Source organism: Temnothorax longispinosus, chromosome 7, assembly GCF_030848805.1.
Source record: "Temnothorax longispinosus isolate EJ_2023e chromosome 7, Tlon_JGU_v1, whole genome shotgun sequence".
Lineage (NCBI taxonomy): Eukaryota > Metazoa > Arthropoda > Insecta > Hymenoptera > Formicidae > Temnothorax > Temnothorax longispinosus.
The window spans coordinates 2,578,563-2,601,316 of record NC_092364.1 but is presented as its reverse complement, the minus strand read 5'-3'; the positions used below and the strand labels follow the sequence as shown (position 1 = coordinate 2,601,316).

The following is a 22,754-nucleotide window of genomic DNA, read 5'->3' as shown; positions in this document are numbered from 1 at the left end:
GGAATGTCACAATATTGCTAGGATAGTTTGTGTTGGCTGAATAGTTCTTTAGATCCACTGATGTTTTACTTATTGCACATTTCTTCGCGGCTCCTGCAGAAGAGATCGTCTCGGGTGTTTTCCAAGCGCGCGAACTATATCTATGAAAATATACGCAATTCAGCTACGTAGTGCAGGAGATAGAGGCACTTGACGCGTTTTGATCAGCGGATATCCGTTGGATCCAATTTCTGTGGATCGTATTTTCATCATCTAGCGCGATTAACTCCGTATTTGCAAGTCAATCCAAATCAGGCTGTGTGATAGATTCATGAAAAATTGAACTGCTTTTCAGCGATACTGGCTACTTCAGACTCATTCCATAGTCTCTCACGTATAAATAATCAATTTAATATCAATTCTCAATATATCTTTTATATCGCTTTGATAACACTATTCAATATTTATGGTTAATGTAGGGTGACCTACGTAAGTTGCAATTTTGATGCCAATAAATATATTTAAAAGATTTTTACAAGATACATCGAGTTTCTCCGTTTTTGTTAAGTCGATTAGAGATCTAACGAAAAAGTCGTTGATTGCAGAGAGAAGTCCAGTCATTATGACAATCTGAATAAATAGTCAATTTAATTTATAACGTATCTCTTTCTTTCGAATAAGAGAACACTATCCTGCAAATTATCCCATAATGACGCGTCCTTATATCGCCCGATAAATATTAACAGGATTACGCTGTCTAATGTAAAATACATCCGCTGCACTTCCTTTCCTTTCGTGAGTAAGGGATCCTCCGAAGCGATATTCCATTACACACGGATGATTGCACAGAAGCAGTAGAAGTAAAAGCATGCCGTAGGTTGCACGAGTAGGAGTTACAATAGGATCCTATATTTACGTACGCCACGATATTCCCGCGCGGTTTCTCGTGAATTTGAAAATATGTTTCAAATATTCGCTCAAGCAGAATAAAAAGTCATCATGAGATCAAAGTGACGTTAAAGTCAAGTTAAAGTGATTTTTAAGTGATGACTAAAGTAATGATAACGTCACCATGATGTCGTTATGAGTTTTATGCTCTACCTACCTGGGCACTTCGTTAATTCCGTTACGCGAGGATTTGTTTTGCTCGTGCCGTTTAATTCAGTCGATTGCGAACATTTTAAAAATTTTGAACTTGATATAAAAAATTCTGCTTGATCCCTGAATCATTGGATTTGCATGAAGACTTTAAAATTAATGATTCATAATTTGCAAAGCGTGGAACTCGCGAATTTATTGCAAGATGCAGTGAAAGTATCAGGCAATCTTATCTCGGCAAATCTTAAGATATCGATCGAGACGAGAATAAAGTGGAGCATAATATACGGGAGTATTTTCACGATTATTAGATTTGAAAGTTTTAATATGAAAACGGAGACACAATTTTCTTCCTCAAAAAGATTTGTTATGAATATAGCAACTCGTCAGAAACGTTTTAAATAATTAAAAAAAACTTTAATTTGAAGTTTTCTTATATAATTCATCGAATTTATTACGACGTTGAAAGCGAAAAATTGCAGGCAAGATCGCTTTTTGTGACATATGAGAAAAATGAATTTTTGCTGATGTAATATTACATCGAGTGTTTTGTATGCGATAGAATTAATCTGTCGAATATAAAGCCATTTCTGTCGAAATAAAACGCCCGAAGGCATAGTGTGTTGAAAGAAGTTATATACGCCTTTGATAAGAACCCCGAGCGAAAGAAGCGGCGATAGGGGTAGTAATACGGGATTGGCAAGCGGCTGGACCAATGACGAGGGAGGCTGCGCCGTGGTTCGAGTGATCGCGGGATAAGATTCGCAAGTGCGAAACAGTCGGCACGCGTCCTTTGAGACGTTCGCGTATCTTCCGATCTCCGAGAACTCGCGAGATTTTTGATCCGAAAGAATAAATCATCATTACATGATGTATTGCGTGATCTCTTGATCGTCCCTTTAAATCTCGAAGTTCGTATTTTGATCACGGCTGAAATTACATTCGCACGCTTTTAAAATCGACATTATTATTTTCTGCATAAATAATGTTATACTGTCACAATAGTAAAATTTGATATAGTATGTACTCTGTATTTCTAATTAAAAAAACAGTGTTAATCGTTACACTCGTTCCTCGATTTACGCGGAGTATTCGTTCCACATGGTGTCTTTTTTTTTACTCGTTGAGAATCGCGTTAATGGAGTCTGCCAATAAAAAAAAGAAATACCCGGTCAGAGAGAAGCTCGAGTACATTATAAAAATATTTATTTCACATATTTGATTTTAGTTTCGTTTTAATTCTGATATTTTTGCGATTGCAATTTTGGTTTTAGTTTCTGACACCTGTACCTTTTTTAATTACCTATTTTGTTTATATATTACTTTGGACTAGTTAATGGTTAACTTAGCTATATAGTGTCTCTCTACGTGCGGTTTGTACTGCCCTGTTGTGCTTCATTTACACGAAGTGCAGAAAAGTAAATGTTAAAAGTGTTTATGACTTGTGTGAATAAGTTTAATGTGCTCTTTACAAATCAACTAAAAAAGGTCAGAATAATGTCATAAGTACAATCAAGTAAGAACCTTTAGAGCTCATTGATATAATAATTTTAATAAATACCATAAAAAGATGTGTAAACGGATAAGATCGCGTAAACGGAGGGATTATATAACGTGTAAAGAAAAAAACCGCGTATAAAATGTACCGCGTAAATCGAGGGATGAGTGCACTTCGAATATGTGATCTTTCCATATAATTTATTTTTTAGAATCTAGTTTGACATTTTTGCACAGTACAACGTATTTATGATAAAATAATTATTTGATAGTTGTGTGAAATTTTGTTACAAATATTTTACATATTATCATATTCTTTGGGAAAGAAATTAAGATCAATGAATAAGAATATAAAGTCATTCTTTTTCAATTATCGTATCATACACGTTTTATTTTATGATATTGATCATATAATCTTAAAATTTGTACTTTGCATCTCTTGAAGAGTTTCGAAGAATGGGAAAAAATTTACGCAGGCAAGGCTGACTAGTCCGAGCTTGAACTACTAACGGGAAAACGAACGGAAAGATATCGGTAAGATCTATAGTGCACTGTTATGAAATTAACTATTAAATAATAAGTCCAAAAGATTAGTAATGAGATTACGTTATCAACTATTAATTATTATAATTTATTATAATTTATTATAATTTAATAACTGTTATTTTATCGATGCGCAGACTTGTTATACATGTATATATAAATAAGAAATTTTTATTCATCACGGAGCTACCAACTGCTCAGTTAAATATATTTTTATTTTTAGTTTATTGAAATATTGTATAAATTTTTTCTGCATTGACAATAATTTCGAAGTACCAAAAATATTTTTAGTCAAAACTAAAATTAAAAATAGATGTACAGGAGCCTTAATTACTTTTTTTACTCTATATATCTGAAAGCGCTTTTATTTTTACTTTATTTATCTTTAAACTTTCGCTTCACACGGTAATAGAAAAGTTTTCGATCGGTTCGTACCATGAATCTAAGTACTCGTCAAACAATGGTCAAACAATAAAGGATTTACTGAAGCAAGAAGTGTAATAGGCTGCTTTAATCCATATAGTGAGCCACTTGATTACAGGCCTACAGTCTAGCTTATTAATATACCGGTGAGAAGACACATTCAGTTTTAAAATTCGTTATAAATTTATTATAAATTTTAAACTCCAAATAAAGTTTTTGTTATAATGATATTAATCTGCAACAATTTTATTACTATAAATTAAAGTGCAGTTTAATATTAAATATCCCTTACGTATACTTCATTTAATGACATTATTAAGTAATAGGTATTAATATAATTGTAACACAGTTTCTAATATTATACGTAATTAAATCGTAATTAACTAGCCATATGTACAATGCATAATTATATCGATGCAGATTGTATTGTTCTTTATAAATTTTATACTTATATGCATATTAAATCTATGCAGCGTTTGAAATTTTTATTTAATTGCATTTTTATACTACGGAGTTTTTTATTGTTGAATATCAAATATCGATTTCACATTTTCACGATGTTCAAACAATTTCCAATACAAAATGCACATTTATTAAAAATTGCATACTTTTATTTAAAAAAACTATTTCAATTTAATTAAATATACATATAAATGATGTACCCACAAAAAAGGTCAAAAGATTAAAAAATTAGTTAGATTTTTAACTTAACATTCTTAATATTAATATTAAATATCAATTTTTGGAACCGATAGCTCAATACGCATCTAATAATATCAACAATCCGATATAATGTCAATAGTATATTAACAATAATTTATTTATATTAACTTGCCAATAATTTAGTTCGAATTTATACAAAAACGTATTTATTCGCATCGTCGGTGAGCTATTTCTTTCTCGCAAAGCAATTTCACCCTCAATGATTCTTCGCCATTAAGTTTAATTACTGAAAGCGTGTATGTCATGAGAAATTTAAACGTTATGGACGAGAACATCTCGCGTGTCCCTTGCGAATTAAGCAGAACTACGTTTATATCTAATGGTGTCTAATGGTATCGGACATAAATGTAACGTGGCAGGAACTGCTACATCATTCTAATAATTTACAATGTTTGATGCTAAATTCGCTTCGCACGTGTGAAAACTGAGAATTGCATATAAAACCTTCGAGGATAATATTAATAAGCAAAATGTACTAATTAATTACAATTTAATTAAACGTGGATGTTAGAAACTGTATTATAATTATATTAATAGCTAACCATAACTTAAAAATATCATTAATATACGTAAATAAATATGTTGCTTCTTCGGTAACAAAAATAGGCATAAAGCCTGAAGCTATTCGTTTATTAAAAAAGAGAAATTCAAGCTGCAATGTAGAATTCTGATGCTAATGATTGAATATGTATTTATCCCAGCTGTGTTATCGACTTTATACGGATCTTAAATTGAATGAAGAATTGCAGATAATATTTGTAAAGTATATTTGCGAGCTTGCTGACTGGCATTTTGATTAATTGCTTTATTTGATCGAGTAAATGTTAATTGATTTCATATGTAGGTATACATCTAGACTAATTCTATTTAATGCTATATATTTTCTGTATTTTTGCCATTATCTATTTACGCATGACTATATTTATGGTGCTACATTGTTGCAAGACAAATATTTTTATTAATTAAAAAAAAAATATTGAATAATTTTTTTGAACGAAGATATTTTAAATTGCATTATTTTTCTTACACGTTTACTAATAATAATATTTTGCCTTATTTCTTATAAGTTTATTTATATGAAGTATGCTCGTAATTACTTACGCTACTTAATTAATTATACATTTTAATTTTTTTAAATAAAAGAATGTTAGCCAACTTGTTCGCAAACAAAATTAAAGATAATTGCTTATAAGTATGAAATCGGGTTATTTTTTTATCAGGTTCAAGTTTTTATCATGAAGCAAAAATTTTCTAATTTTCCACAGTTTGTGGACACAAGGATGCTTCCTCATTTTAATATACCATCATACATAAAAGATTTAGATCCATTAGAAAAAATGTGGACCTAGTTTGCGGCTTTAGCCTGCTCGCCGCTATCGATTGTCCTATTTCAATGAAAAATCTCGAACGTGAATTTGAATAACATCTATGATTTTTAAAATTATAATTAGACACTGGTAGATTATAAAAAGTGAAGAGATTGAAAACACTCAACCGCTAAAATTTAATATATCAGAGCTAAATTAGTTGTGGAAGGATACTTAATATCTATTAATCAAGCTATTTTCCAAATCTTTTTAACAATAATAATATTTCTAACACATAATATATACATATTTATTATATGTTAAAAGATATTTGATTTGTCGTATAAATGATATGTTATTACTAATTATAAATGTATATTAATTTGATTATAATTCAATTTTATACATTTTTTTTAAAAGTTAAATTATGCTTGTGGGTTTAGAATAAAGCGTAAAGCATAAATAAATACGAATTTTTAAATCTATTTGTATAATAATTAATTGACTATATTACTGAGATATTTTAAGAACTAATTTTTTTTAAAGAATCTTTAAAAAAGTAATAAGATTACATGACAGATTTTTGAAACAGCATTCAAATTTTTTAAACTACTTTATCGGAGAACGTGTTGATTCTCAGCTTGACCTCTTTCACTTGAAAGCTTAATAAGGCTGTGAACATCGGCATGCTGAAATGAACACTAACGGGTTTTTACGTATTTAACATGTTAAAAATTAATTTAATATACTTAAAAAAGCATATTAATATTAATAATTGCTATTTCTAATACATATGGGATATAAATTATAGAAAAAACTCAATAAAATTCTATTAAATACTTAACTTACATTAGATTGAACGCAACATTTTGTAAATAATATATAAATAACGAATAAATAAATTTTTTGAAAGTTATAAAAACTGCGACGAATATAAAAAGACACTTTTATATAAAATTAAATCTATCCTTTTAAAGCTAAAGTTGAGAGAGAGAAAGAGAGAGGGTTTGCTAAAAGGAAGAAATGCATCGCATAGAATACGTCACTTCATTTAACAACTCTATTTCCTTGTCTTTTTTTTTTATAAAAAAGTGCATTATATTAATGCACCGGCAGCACCATTAACATCTCGTTTCAACGCAGAGTTCTGCATTGTACTTTTATGATGCAATTTTGTACCTGTGGACTGCTCTCCAAAGAAAGATGATACGAATTCAAACAATGCCAACACATTTTTGCAATAAAAAGAGCGAAAATAATCCATAATTTACTTCTGGATCTTCCTCCTTTATTTAACCCTTATAGCTGGCACACGTCACCAGAATCACATAGCTGGTACACTGGGGCCGTTTCAGACCCCACCACTAAAATGCTTGCTGCGAGAAAGTTATTGATTTTTTTTACTTAAAAAAATTCCAAGACAGTCTTCGATTGTTGTCTTAATAGATGTCATAGGTTATTTTGATAAAATGTAATATTAAATATGAAAAAATTGGAGAACGTAAAAGAAAACGAAAAAATAACTGTTTTCACTCAAAAATTCATAACTCTTCCATTTTTTAGTACCATTTTCGTACTATAGGCGGGCTTAAATTAGAGCTGAACTAGGCTGGGGCGTTTAATACCCCACAGTGCCAGCTAAGGATTAAGATAAAGAAGTTAGAAATAATGTTAGGAGAGGAAGAAAGAGAATACAGGAAAAAGAGCTTATTTACAGAGCGCTCCACGTTTCTCTCCGCCAACTCCACGGCAAGCACTGAAACGAAAATGTAGAGATACCGAGCAAAAAATGGGAATCCTATTAGAGGAAAGATGGACAGCCTAAATGCCAACGGCAACAACACTCGGGAATTCTGCAATATTCAGTACAAACATTTCGTGGCACCATTCGGAGGTACGATCTTTGACAGGCCTTAATTCTTCACGTTCACATCGTTTTACGTCACTTTAAGAACAAGTGCATTTTTAATTTGTTGCGCTCTTCAACCGTAATTGTTTTAATTTATAATAAAATTTACTTTTGCGCGTGCACATACATAAAGGAAAAATTATTTATAAGAAACAACTTATTTTATTATCTTTTTTGTCACACAAATTTGGAATTTTTATATAATGTCAAATGCACTTCTTGGGAATTGAAACAATTTTATAAAGAATCTAATAAATTGCATTCGCATGCATATATGAAAGAACATTTTGTAAAATATTAATTTTCATAGTCGGCCGTTACATGAAACAAATAGGTAATGAAGAATATTGCTGAAAAATATTGAAATAATTTTTTTATTATTATTTAATCGAACGAAATTAATTTTATATAACATAAAATATAAATATAAATAAATATTACATTTTATAAATTTGAAATTATTTTTTTTTAATAAAATTCAATTATTTATTTACCTTTTCAAAATGCAGTTTGTCAAAAATCTTTCTTTTTTTTTATATTGGCCTACTAATTTGTATGCAACTTAATATCAGCTGTAACATTGTCGTCTCCGTGTTGCGGAGAACATTCCGCTGCTCTATTTTTCTCTATTTTTCAGAGCTCTATTGTAATCCAGTATGGGATTCGTATCTCTGTTGGCCGCCAACGAAAGCTTCTACCACGACGAAGCAGCGATGCCCTTTCGTGGATGGATTCGATACGACCAGTAAGTAAATGAATTTTCTCCCACACAAAATGTGGGTCTCAATCTTCCTGATAGTCCCTAGCGTTGCCTGAATCGACAATAGGTGATTGCGGATACTTGTTCGTTTATCGTAATTTCGACGTCTGTTGCATAATAATTTCTATACCATTTTACTATCGAGGCATTAAAAAGAAATGCTCAAAACCGAATAAAAATGTCTGCATTAAACACAATCAGTGGATTCTAAAGTCGAAAATATAGGGCAGATGTATAAAGCCAGACCATAGTAGGGGAGACCAGAGCACCATAAGCCACAAAAAATCAAACTCTGAAAAGTTTTAAATTTTTGTCTCTTTTTTTTTTAATAATTAAAGCACTATGTATATTTTAAAATTTATTTAGCGTATTTGGTAGATATTGATTAGTTTTTGAGAAAAAAATTAAAACACATTTTTTGAGAAATAACCCAATTAAGGTGCCCCATACCCAACCATGCCTGCCTTTAATGAAAAACAAGGTGAATTTAACGTAACATATTTCTACAAACATTTTACTCAGATAAATTTTAATCATTATTATAAACAGTTTTATGTTAACAAATTTATTACGCTACAGTAATTTATGTAAAAAGGTCATGAATTTAAAATGCACATGCTCTGTGTTTTACTTCTGTTTTATAATAAAATTATATATTGCCTGCAGAATTAATTATGCCGCTTGTTAGGAACAAATTATAACGATCTAAATTAGTTTACAAATAAAAGATACGATAAAATTGTTAGCATGAGACCAAAATTACACATGTTACGGCAATGAATGACAGCTGAATAAGTACATCGCGTAATCTGCACTTGAAGGGATTTTGCCGTCGCTGCAATATTATGCACTGTAGATCCTGTTGCGATAGGTATTAAGCGATTATTAATTTCAAGTAAAATCTCGAAAAATCGTGTTTTTATATGATTCACGTTTTCTAGTAAATAAAATGAATTTGTAACAGCGACGATTAGTTATGAAATATAGATGCATTTCCAAAACAAAAGCAGATATATTTTATCGAAGACCATTTGTCACGAAAACTTTTTAAAGACCTTTGCGCGTTATATTGTTCGGAAATATCGAGCATTGGAAAATATATGTATCAAGATTTCGTGGATTTTCAGCAGATTTTATAAAAATCTTTGTTAATTTTTTAGTTCATTTTTTTAATTTTTGTTTATTATTTTTGTTTATTTTTATTCATATCGCTGAAAGAGTAATGATTACTGACTTTACACAAGTTCCAATATTATTATATTAATATTTTATTTAGGCGGTACAAGTTTTTAGTTAAAAATGTCGGAAGCATCGATACTTATTCGAAACATTTTGCACTGAACGCGACCAGAGGTATTTATCTGCATCTTCGACGTAGCAGGGATAAGTGCAAAGAAGTTTCCTCCGTGCATCTCGGCACGTCTAAAGCCTGTCCACGATGCTAGAAATCGCCTCGAGATCTCGGACGGAGAAAGAATTGACCAATCGCATTGGTCAGTTGGCCGAATTGTTCAAATAGGATTGGTCAATTCTTTCTCCGTCCGAGATCTCGAGGCGATTTCTAGCATCGTGGACACAAGGCTTAAGGCGTCCTCTCTTGAACCACTTCGATCGCACTTTGATTGCATTCGATAGCGTGACGGTGCTGCAAATGCGTCGTAAGATGAATTTCTTAATTGTCGATATATTTTACTACGATTTCTTTCTCTCTTTCCGTTACGTACATCACAAAGCTTACCCTAGCATCTTTTACTTTTTAACTTTCATCGTGTTTCGTTTTTAAGGAACCAAGTTGAACAGGAATGAAAGATAATGATTTTCGGCGCGACTCGGAAACGAAGGATCAAAGCGTTTCTATCCCATCTGGGTCAAAATACTTTCACTTTTTATTTACGAAAAATAAATTGATCGTTTTATGTGGGTAAAAATATTTTATTTCTATTAATTGTAAAATTATAATATTAGAAATTGTGAGAAACTTGATGCAATATATAAATATAATTTTATTATTCATTTTAAAAAATTAATAATTCATGTATATTATCTCAAATCAAGATTTGCGGAGCTGTTAAACGTTTCGCTCAGTATTTAATTAAAAAGCCGAGAAATGTAATGCGCACAATTTTTTATTCATTATATATTTTTCATCTTTTTTATTTTTTCTTAAAAAAAAATTGGAATAGAAGATAAAAAAACCACAGTTTATACGTTTGTGTGTACTCGTGTACTTGTATCTCGGCACTCTTTCGATGTCGAGATCTGATTATCTAGAAAATTCTTACGATCGACAACATCCATGTAAAGATAAATGTATATGAAAGACAAATTTTTACTTTTTAAATTTCATGATACAAGGTGAAATCTTAAAACGTTAAATTGCGGATGCAATGTTTCTAATGACTTAATTGTTTATAATCTTTAGAAAAGAATCGCCAAATAGCATTGCCCCATTACGTAGTCATTTCGCATGTATATGTGCACAACGTATTGAATGGTATGAGTATTCCAAGTATGAAAAACGGCCGTCGATTGCCTTTCAATTTGCCAAGCTTTAAGGAAATCTTTAAGACGATAGCGGACAGAGAGACTACGTCAGAATCTTCTCTATACTTCCTTTAATCTCGCAGAACATCTATCGAATGCGTTTTTCCGTTCACATTACAGTGTGTTCTCTAACATGAAAGTTTAATGTAAAAAATATTAGATTCGTATATAACTCGATTTTTTAATCCACCAGGATTTCGTCGTATTTTAACGTAAAATGCAAAATAAGATATTTTCAGCTTTGGAGTAAATCGGACGTAACGTTTTTATCAAGGGTGAAGTCGGTGAAAATATACGTTTTTTAGAGCCAATTTCACCAACCACGGTTAGCTTAACCGACGGTTAAAGTTAACAGGGTGGATTTATTTCTATTGGTCAATCCTGCTAACTTTAACCGTCGGTTAAGCTAACCGTGGTTGGTGAAATTGGCTCTTACAGTAATACGATAATCGCAACTCAACGCGTCGCGTAAATGAGTCACGGTCGGTCTCGCTCCGCGCGTAGGTACTTAACGCGAGACACTACCGTGTCTCTTGATATCAAGATCGATTCTTGCTCGCCTCAGCGATTTTTTTTCGAAAAAAAGAAACGCTTTCATAAAGAGACACTGTTATCGAAAAAACAGGAAAGCGGAAAAAAAAGGAATACTCCGAATAAAGTTTATAAATTCAACGACTGACCGATAATTATCTGATATCTTCAACAGTTATCCAGTTATACCGTACAAGCATACTCAAATTATATATTATTGCAAACTTGAGCACGTGTCAATTGTTTAACATTGTTACAATCCAGTAAGAAAAACCAGTAAAAATGTGAGATGCTGTTTTGGCCAATCAAGTGAAGATGGGATTGACATTTCCAGCGGATTGCATTTTGATCGGATTTCCATGCCTTTGTGTATTTTGCGTATATTTTTCTAGAATCCGTGGAGAAGAAATGCGGTTTCAATGGACGTTGGGAGGCACAGAACGGCACAAACATGAACGAGGATTTGTTCATCGGCTGGGCAAACTATACTACTTGTTTAACGCCAGAAATGCTGTGGCTTCACTACAGAGTCTACAACAATAATGTTGAGGGCGAAGTAAGTTTTATCGCAGATGTTGCATTTAAGTTAACGAGCTGCAATGTGCCAATCTCTAAATTAAGCTAAATTTAAACAGTTATATATGTGTAATTATGTATAAACATCACTTTTTAAATAATAATTAACTCTCTTAATGTTGTTCTATCATTCAAATTATTATTATTTCTTCGCTCTTTCTTTTCTAATATTTATAAATAAAAAAAAATTTGCTGTTTTTTCAAATTCCTGACGAAGCACGTTTTTAAATAAAGTTTCTTGTTAAATGCTACATTGAGTTACTCTGCAGCAATTTTTTTTATTCATGAATATTAGAAAAGAAAGAGCGAAGAAATAATAATAATTTGAATGGTGGAACAACATTGAGAGAGTTAATTATTATTTTTAACAGAAGATTAAAAATTGATTTATTTTTATGTATAAAAACAATGCGCGCAATAAAAGCTCGTGCTTTAATCAGAATTGATTTTAATTCAGCTTTTTAAAATTACTAACAATTAGTTTATTTTATTTACTAAAAATTAATAAAAATTATATATTTTCTAGAAAAAATTAATAAATATTTTTATTTATTCAGCTTTTAAATTTTAAATATTAATAAGTATTAATTAGCATCATTATTATTAAACTAATTATCAATTTATTTACATGTACTATTTTGACTTCAAAGGCTGTGTTTCTTTGTCGACGTAACGATGATGCAAATTGTGATTATTGCCTCAATCTTTCTCTCTTTTTCTCTGTCTCTTTCTTTTATTTAACCAGTTCTTTCCTTTTTATTTGAAACGTGTAGTTCTACGCAACTCGGGTTTCGCATTTCATATTGTTTATATATAGCTATGTTTCCATATTCACTGCCAGTACTGAAAATCTATAGTTCACATCACGTATACTATAAATTTTCAATATTGACAGTGAATATGGGAATACAGCCATTCTCTTTTCCGAAGGTATGAATATTTTTGCATATTGTTCTGTATTTTGCTGCATCTGTACCTGTCTTTGTACATATATACTTAGTATTTTTTACTTTTCCGTTTTGAAATAGATACATATATATTTAAATTTTCATACTAAATTAAAATAGAATGTCATCGTTATATGAAAATCGATTTGCTAATAACTCGCATCTCTTGTGAAGAATTCTGCGAATCTCTGCAGCGATAAAATATATATCCATGGGATGCAAATATTTTTTCATTATATCGAAACACAGACAAAGTTTTATCATATTCGACTGCTTTGTGTCTTTCCCAGATGAAAATGGAAATAGCCGAGAAAACCCGTACTCTGGAGTTTGTTGGACTGAGCATATCTCTGGTGGCTTTGCTTGCATCCCTGGTGATCTTCTGTCGATTTAGGTGATTATTTCAAAAAGGGATATTTCGCGAATTTTAGTTGTGTAAAGGAATTCTGTTCAAATAAAACAGCTTTTACAACTTTTCTCTAAAGAAGTAACTCGATTTTCAATTTGACTTTTAACACTACAGAACTCAAAGCGTTCGCGACGAAATCTTATTCTGACTTTTTCGTACATAGAAACAATTATTATTTATATAGAAACAACTATCGATATTCCTTCAAAAGGAGTTCGACAGGATTTCAATAAAAAAGTACAGTTTTATGTTTATATATTGTAGCATAATGTACAATTATTAATTACATTTAGAGATCATTAATCCAGTAAAATATATTTGCGCAAAGTTATATTCGGCGTACGGTTATAAAGCTGCTGTTAATTTGCATAAATTTACATTTTAAAGAACAGAGCGACTAAAATTAATGCTAAGCAATTTTTGCGCCGTATATTTCATAGATCGTTGCGAAATACGAGGACCAGGATTCACAAGAATCTCTTCGTCGCCATGGTGGTACAAGTGCTAATCAGATTAATGTTGTACATAGACTTCGCGATCTATCGTAGGAAGCCGCACGGCGCGCAACGAGGAATAGGAAATACCGTAAGACACAATGGGATTACTTCATTTTTATAACTGTGCGAAAGAAAGAAGGCGCGCGGAATTATTTTTCCGATCTTTCTCGCGAAGATCTAATATTATTACACTCGTTCCTCGATTTATACAGATTATTCGTTTCACGTGGTTTCTTTTTACGCGACAGAAAATCGTGTAAATAACAATATTCGGAATGCGCAGTCGAAGTCCGCCAGTACAAAAACAAAACATATAAAAGAAAAGCCAGTGTGTGTTGTAAGAGCATTTATTTCACATTTACTTTACTTTATTTAGCACGAAGTGCAAGAAAAGTAAATTATTACTTGTGAAAATAAGTACAATCAAGTGAGAACTTTTGGCTTACTATTGACTTATGTATGTATATGTATCGTTTATTGACTCCCCTCAGGGTTGCAAGGCGTTTTAAAGGGACATTCCCAACCCTTTACAAACATATACTATTGACTTACTTGGATATATAATAAGTTCAATAAATACCATATAGAAAGACATATTTTCTGACCGCGTATAAAAAGTATCGCGTAAACGGAGGGATTATTTACTGCGTAAAAAAACCGCGTGTAAAAAGTACCACGCAAATCATCAAGGGATGAGTGTACACATATATTTTTACGTTTTTATTTTTTGTTTCCGCCACATTGTTCCTTAATACGAGACGATAGTGATCTCGATAAATATTACGCATTTTAAGACACAGCCTCTCCGCAAAGCCCGGAAACGAGCGGAGATGCGATTTTATCAAAACCAAGCCCTATAGACCTAGATTAAATTCGCTAGATTAAATTCAAACATCAATTATTCTGCGTCGTGTTTCCTCGCGCATACAGAAATGGCTTATATGAGCTTATGCTCTGCGCGAAACGCAGATTATATACATATTTTCCGCCTCCTTTATAGCCGGTGCTGTGCGAGGCTAGTTATGTGCTGCTGGAATACGTTAAGACCGCAATGTTCATGTGGATGTTTATAGAGGGTCTATTTCTACACAACATGGTGACTGGTATGTACCTCGGAAACAGAACGCATTTTACATATATATTGCACAAAAGGCACGTTAAGAGCGTTAAAAGCATGACATGAAAGAAAAGATGTGGAAAAAGAACGTCACTTGAGAAGAAAATTAAAAGAACAAGTTGGCTGTGATTTTTAGCACAACTTCCATCATAGGAACCGGTGAAGAAAATATTGTCGACAAAAACTAGCTGTTAAAAAAAAAATACTTTAATTCGGATTTTAATTTAACGATTTATCATATTCGTAATTTCGCATTTCAAGAATTATGATTTTTCAGTGACGATCTTTCAAGAGACGTCTTATTACCGGATGTACCGATTTGTTGGATGGGGATGTCCAGTGCTGATGACCTCAGCTTGGGCTCTCGTTATGGCGTTTTATTATCATCCAAAATCAAAGTGAGTTTTCGCTTGCAGAGAGCATGTGAGACCAGTGTATGTACTATCACTATCCAGCAATCACGTGTCACTTAATCTTAATATATTGATAAAAACCTTTGTTTTCAAAAAGCTTATAACTTCGCAACTCAAAGCATTGAAATAAAATTCTATTAAACTAAATTCGTGTGCGTATCGAATTAAAGAACATTAATTATCTCTCTGTGATTATTTATTTAAATACCACTCCGAGAATATTTCACAAGTATGATTTATTTGACAATTATATGGAATTCCTGTGTTGAAAAGAATTTGTTCTGCCCGAAATAACAGTTAACATTTTTGATAAGTTAAATTCAGTGAATATATTCAAGTATATACGTCGATACGACATACGTCGTATACTTTATGGATAAATATATTATATATATATCGAAATATTAGGTTTCTCAGATGCTGGTCAGGGTACAATTTATCGTCCTATTTTTGGATCCTTGAGGGACCCAGATTCGCAGTGATATTGGTGAGAAAAACTTACAGTAACAAAATTTTAATAACCGATTAAAGAAGATGAAATCGATTACGCATATTTTAAATTATATTATATTAATATACATGTAAAAATATCCGTGAACTTGAAGACTCATAGGTAACTGCAATTATTTTTATATTAATAATTTTTCTATATCATATGCGAGATAAATAATGAAATTGTAGCATATACGTAATAATTGGTTCCTTGAAAGAAGCTATCGGGCGATTATTTTTCGGCGATTAAAAACTTATAATTGACATTGTATCTAATAATAATCAATTAAAAATTATCAATAAGTTACTCTATTTCATCATATTTCTTCTCGTTATTTTCTTTCAGCTCAACTTTTTGTTCTTGCTAAACATTATAAGAGTGCTCGTGGTAAAGCTACGGCAAAGTCATACAAGCGAGATTGAACAAGTTTTGTAAGTATTGTAACGCAAACAGCAAATTAGAATTTCTGCTTAAGGATCAAGTGCCAAGGATTTCAGACATGTTTTCGAATCTCGGAGTTTATAATTTTTCTCGCGTGTTTCTCAAAGTGTTCCCAGTTAATCAGCTATCTCGTTTAAATTTTTCCGCATTAACAAAATCATTCTTTATTTTACTTAATAAATATAAACATTTCTGCGTCATATAAAGGATTTATTGATTAGTCGTGTTTAATATATTCCGCTTCGATTATTCACTCGTTCCGTTTTAATTAATCTTTTTATTTAATTAAAAAATTCAGTTGAACACCCGCGTTACTCTCGTTACTTTTAATTTAGTTCAAATTTTACGAACATTTCGTGTTTGATTTTTTTTGCACAAATGACTGACATAACTGGCAACTGACGAGCGTGCATCACGTCATTATAGGAAAAGCAATTCCGATTTAAAATAATCTGTTTGCTGCACGTAGGAAAGCCGTGAGGGCAGCCGTGGTACTATTACCATTATTGGGCATCACTAACGTGCTGTTCATGATCGAAGCCCCGTTGGATAATGTAATCAAGTTCGCTGTGTGGTCTTACTCCACGCATTTTCTGCGATCGTTTCAGGGTCTCTTTATCGCGACGCTTTACTGCTTTCTTAACGGCGAGGTGAGTCGATTTCCTCTAAAGACATCTCAATCGCAATTGAAATTAATATATTATTTATTTATAATCAATCCAATTCAGATTTACTAGCTGGTACTACTCGATAACCAATACCCAGATAACATGTTGCATAAGACATCGTAAAGATATCTTAGTTGTCTTAAAGATGTCTTTACGACGTCTTATGCAACATGCATGTTATCTGGGTATAAGATTATTTTCCACTTGTTTTTATAGTTAATGTTTATTAAATCAATTACTTGTTTAACTTGTTATAAACTTATAACAAATTAATTATTAAATTTAGAAAAGATAATGACTTATAAGTAATTACTTATAGACAATACTTCTTTAAAATTTTGTAAACTTATCTACCAACTCAGTTTTTGAAAATAGGTGAAATATAATAACTGCAAATTATAATTTTATTTATTCACCAAGTTTTTATGATAAAATCAAATCAAATCGAAGAATCTATAAAATTAACAATTAAAGATAACTAATATACGGAAAGCACGAGCGATCCAAGACAGTCTGTATTACTTTCATTATCGTAGCATAATAAGAAAGATATAAAGGTTTATTTTTTTATGAGATTAATTATTAGATAATAATTTATATTATTATAAAGAAATAGGAAGAGAGACATGAGAGAGTTTTATATCTCTCTTTCACTTAGGTAAGACTAGCCTTGGATAAAACTATTGCCGTTTATCTTTCTCTGAGAGGAGGCGACTTGCAGACTAGAAGACAGTCAACATTTATCGGCTGTCAACCCCAGCGAGTAACTTCGGGTAAGTGTGAAAATCAATCTACTAATTTAGACACACAAATATTTTCTTGAAAATGCATACTACATCAGTGACGAAAACATTCAGACAGCAGGCAATTTCTTCTCCAATGAGAACATATCTCGAGCCTCTTAAAAATCGATGTTGCATTATTATCTCTCGAAGACATATATGTTTCCGTAGAAAAATATATTCCATTGAACAAATTCCGTAGAAAAATGTATAAATTCCGCCCTGGGTTAACCGAAGAAATGATGTAAACGGTCTAATTGGTATTTGTAAAATACTCACATTTGCAATGTGATCTGTAACGACGAAATGTAACTCTAGTAAATTAAAATTCTTTATTAAAAAAAAATATACAAAATAAAATAACTTTGGTAAACAATTGCTTTTATTCGACACGTATTATCACGTACTAAAAATGTTTATTCTTTCTATTAAAATTTTGTTATACACGTAAAATAAACTTTTTAGTATATTAACAGTTGTGTTATCGGAACTACTGTATTTACGAGATATAAAGGCGATTGCAAATGTGTAACAGTTATTATTATACAAATTCGCATTAATGCATTAGGTAACGAGATAACCGATCGCAGCTTATTATCGTCGTGGAAATCGAAAATCTGTAATCTCGGATTACGAAGTATATGCGTATAAGCCGATAATATATTTTTGTTGAAAAATATTCCTCTAATATCGCTGATCAATCAGTGCTATTAATCTACTAATGAGATGGTTAAATACAGCTGGGACGAGCGTGCGTTCTCCTCCTAGCGCTCGAGATGTGATACGCGTTCTTTGATATTAATTAATTCTTATTAATTGACTGCACACGTAAACTCTTTATAAGTTATATTGAAAAAGAGAACCGATGACTCAATTATTTTTTACAAAATGATAAATTAGTTCTTGAAATCTTTGAGAATAATTAACACCTGTATCTTTACATAATGGTCGCAATAATCGAGCATTGACATCAATCTTTTGATTGGAAATCTCTCTATTTCCTGTTAATGGGTTGATATAGTTTATTATTTACAGCGTTAAAATACATTTTTTTCAGAAAAAGGTAAAAAAGACACCAAGTGCCCTCACCAATTGAACGCGAAAAAAATTATAGCTTAAGTGATATCTTCATATTTTCACTCAAGATTCTTCCTGCTTCAATTTAAATGATAGTATTTTTAATATTAAAAAAAATAATATCACAAAATTGTATTTTTGATGTATAAAAAAATATTTAACTTAATTCTGCTAGAGTTTAAAATATCTTAATATGTGATTATGGATATTATATATTTTAAGCTTTAGCGCCAAGTTTCTTGTGTTAAATATTTTTTTTTACACATTAAAAAGCGCAATTTTGAGATTTATTATTTAAAGCATTAATATAATGATAATAATTCTTAGGGACATTTTCACCCGAAAATACATCTTCCTCATAATACCGTTAAATCTATCAGATCAGTGGAGCAGATAACCGTATTCGAGCGTTATTACATTATTATAATATTATAATAAATTGAATTCATTCCTTTTTGGAACATCGACACAGAGAACTTATGTACCGGCGATAAAATCTTTCCTGCATTTATAGATCCTTTCTTTAAATTCTTTTCTTAAATTTCGCAGAAAATTTGATTTGTAGAAAATTTAGCTTTGCTGTAAAATATGAATAAGAGCGTTTTTCCAATGTTTGTTGTTCGTATGTAGTGATCGAGGTGGAGGAGGAGGAAACGAGACCTACCGAGTTGTTGAGGCTGTGCTTTCGCGGCGGAAATATCCCGCCACCGAGTCAGTCTGTCGAGTGAGTAATAATTGAGAAAGGCCGGCGGCGATCCGCCGATCTGTGTCTGTTCCCCAATCTTATATCGTTCCACATTGTGTTATAGAATACAGGAACAGAGAGACGAGAAGGGTGAATGCGCACTTTCTCGAGGTATCTAGCTGCATTCCAATGTATTAATGTTGTATAGAGAATATAATTGCTTTTGTTGTTAATCGCTCTGATTTCGTTCGCTTCTTTTTCGTGCAAAGAAGACATTAAGTTCCTCGTCGTACGTTGGGATGAATGTTTCTAATAAGCAAGCAATTGCGTAGCAATTATTTGTTAATGCACCATTTATTATAAATGCAACTTTAATATTGTTTGCATTTTTCACATCTATCTGTTTCTTATTTTTTATAATTTGACGACTTTGTTTTAATTAAGCCGTTATTTATACTGAGGGATTAAAATATTGTTTTATTCATAAAGTAAATATGCATGCAATTAAAAAAAAACGTGATTAGTAAACGCTAATTGCATGTGTTTCTACATAACTGAATAATTCAAGAGCCAAGACATTTACATATTACTTAATCTGATATTATTTACACGGAAAATGTTTCTGCTTAACGAAAAAAAATATTTTTGTACCGATACAAAACAAATCTGTCTTTTGTCCTTTGTGTCTCACTTTACAGAGCGAGGAAGTTCCGGCGCAGGAAATGGCGAAAGGAAATGACAATGTATTAGAGTTCTCGAGATTACATCCAGCCTATAGATACTTTTGATGTAATAGCTTTTGCTCCGCCGCTTCTTATCTTCCGTTTTGTTCTCACACTCACACACACACACACACACAGTATCTTGATGTTTCCCCACGGAATAACAGGATTTATATAAGCATAATCCAAACAGATTACTTCATCCCTCGCTTTATAATTAGAATCGCTATGTTACGGAATTAAAATATCAAAAGTTAAATTTGCTCAAATCGAATTTCACTTTGGTATAATTAATCTGGAGAAACAATCGAATTTTCGATTAATTCTTCGATTAACCGAATTGATCGATTCAGAAAGAAACGTTTTCGAAAGTTTATCTATCTGTTTAATTTTTCAGAAGTTGATCAAAGGCAGCCCTATGATTTGTAATATAATTTCGTTTGAAATTACATTCTTTACATGTGTTTTGCAACTTTATGCAACTTTCCTAGCCAGGAAACTTGGATAGTTCCTACAAAGAGCGTCGTTACTCCACGTTTCAGGACGGCAGTCTAATCGTAGCAAATGCGTGAGTTTTTCAACGTCCGGCAGCCAGCCTCGAAGTAAAATAATTCCTTGGATCGTGGAGCTGCCGATGGTGCATTCGGACTTCCGATCAAAGGAGACGGATTTCCCTTTGACGCAGATCCGCACAGTATGTGTCACGTCACAGTGAGAGAATTTCTCATTAGGGTCTGACCGTACGTCAAGCTGAATCTTCAAGTCCCGTGATGCGATCCACATTTTCTCTTGTAATTTATGTAAATTAGTGACGTCTAAATTTTTCTAAATAGATTGTATATTTCAAAAATTTCTTCCCCGTCGTGACTGAAATAAAGCGACGTTTTAAAATGGTTTTAAAATGGTTTTAAATGAAACATTAATATCTATTATATTATCTTATTGGCTTAATTTATATTATTGTTAAAATATTCTAGATCACTTTTACATCTCTTTTTAGTTGAAATTATATTGCTATACCTTATTGAATTTTGACAATGTTGGAATTGCAACTGTATCGTAGAGACAATTATAATATGAATCATATTTTGGACATCACTGATATAATCTATTTGTTAAATAATTATACTGAGGCTACATCAAGTAATGCGATTTTAAAGATTGTTTTGTAAATTAGATCAGTTTAAAACCATTTTTTGATTATTTAGATCTTAGCAAAAAAATTAAAAAATTACAATTATTTTAATAACAAAACTGATGCGAAGATATTTTATTTGTTTCTCAGTGCAAATAAAAAAATATAAATATCAGTTTCTGAAGAAATGTTTGTTAAAACAAAGCGCCTGTAAATTTGTCGTAGAATTTATCTCTTCAGTAATAATAATCAATGGCTCTGTTTAATAAATGCTTAATTGCCTTTATTAAGCACTCAGTTCGCTTTAATCGAGAATGGTCTAACGATAAGGAGCAATTCGTCTTTTTAATCATAAAAAACTTGAAGTGGGAAAATCGATCGTCGGAGTTCACAAGAAATGGAAATCCGGCTTACTAAATCGCGAAAGATTAGTCCCTACGTCAAAGGAAGCTATCAGATGCAATTTAACCTTCGCCGGCTAAAATTGCCCGCTCATTATCCGACAAAATCCTGCTCTTTAACACTCATAATTAGTGCGCGGATCAAACGTTTGAACATGCACGAGCAGCTAAATGGGCGAAGTTTGAAGGTCGCGAAGCGCTATTAAGAGGCTTTGCGATAGAAGAACTTTATGGTAATATACTACGGTTAATTTTGGTCTAAATATCGCTAAAAATAAAAAGTTCAGAGTTTCGACTTTTTATCCTGTCTAGCATTCCAGCTGTTGCTTTTTCGTATATGCGTTCACATCGCGAGACTTTTAAATAAATTTTATTTCCTACCCAGACACATTAAAATTGTATGATACTCAAGTTCGAGTTCGAGAATCGCCGAGCCTATTTCCGGTTTCGCGAAAGGCAATTATGTGACGCCAAAATACTACTCATTTTCTTGCCGCGAAGATTCTCTCTGCAAAAGAATGGACGAATAACTGAACAATTGAGTTCGGTTATTCAGTTTCAATTGTAAACTGGCATGAAAATGGATCGTCGACGATCCTAAATCCTTCAACGGTTTTCCCAATTGCCGTTAAATTAATTTGCAGGATGTTTGTATAATGTACCTGTTATTATCAAATAATAATAAATTATTATTAAAATTGCAGATGAAGTTTTGTATCATAAAAGAAATTACTCGCTCATTCTTGTATATTAATATCATATTAATGTTACGATTGCACATCTATCTACCATATAATAACGTTATTTTCTTTCTCTGTCCATCTTATAGCGTTAAAATAATCGTAAAATCTTTTCAGGTATATAAAATGAATTTCGCTTTAATAATTTGTCCAATTTGAGTTAGTCGAGAAACCAATTTTCAAGATATCCTTTGTAAATTATACCACAAAATCAAGACAATCGTCTGGAGCGAGTTGTAACTTACAAAGCTCTACTAACTCTTTGGTAGAGCTAAGTTTTTCTTTGAAAATACGTATTGTATTCAAAGAACAAATCCAATAAAAATCCAACTACTTT

At 31.6% G+C, this 22,754-nt stretch overlaps 1 protein-coding gene across 5 annotated transcripts; it reads left to right on the top strand.

Moving 5' to 3' along the window:
• The first annotated feature begins 1,837 nt into the window (after positions 1–1,837).
• On the top strand, positions 1,838–22,380 carry Pdfr (Pigment-dispersing factor receptor). 5 transcript variants are annotated; one of them, XM_071782663.1, is made up of 17 exons: positions 1,838–1,988; positions 3,020–3,108; positions 7,288–7,464; positions 8,117–8,224; positions 11,707–11,870; positions 13,128–13,231; positions 13,687–13,831; positions 14,744–14,846; positions 15,138–15,258; positions 15,682–15,760; positions 16,112–16,197; positions 16,677–16,857; positions 17,534–17,648; positions 19,365–19,458; positions 19,544–19,590; positions 20,118–20,208; positions 20,684–20,822. In XM_071782663.1, the coding sequence occupies exons 3-16, from the start codon at positions 7,383–7,385 to the stop codon at positions 20,156–20,158; spliced, it is 1,470 nt and encodes a 489-aa protein (XP_071638764.1). In that variant the 5' UTR covers positions 1,838–1,988; positions 3,020–3,108; positions 7,288–7,382; the 3' UTR covers positions 20,159–20,208; positions 20,684–20,822. The 5 variants fall into 5 exon arrangements, with proteins under 5 accessions (XP_071638764.1, XP_071638761.1, XP_071638765.1 ...); XM_071782660.1 differs by lacking the exon at positions 20,118–20,208 and having other exon boundaries at positions 20,684–22,380; XM_071782661.1 differs by lacking the exon at positions 20,118–20,208 and having other exon boundaries at positions 1,853–2,096; positions 20,684–22,380.
• The last annotated feature ends 374 nt before the right edge of the window (positions 22,381–22,754 follow it).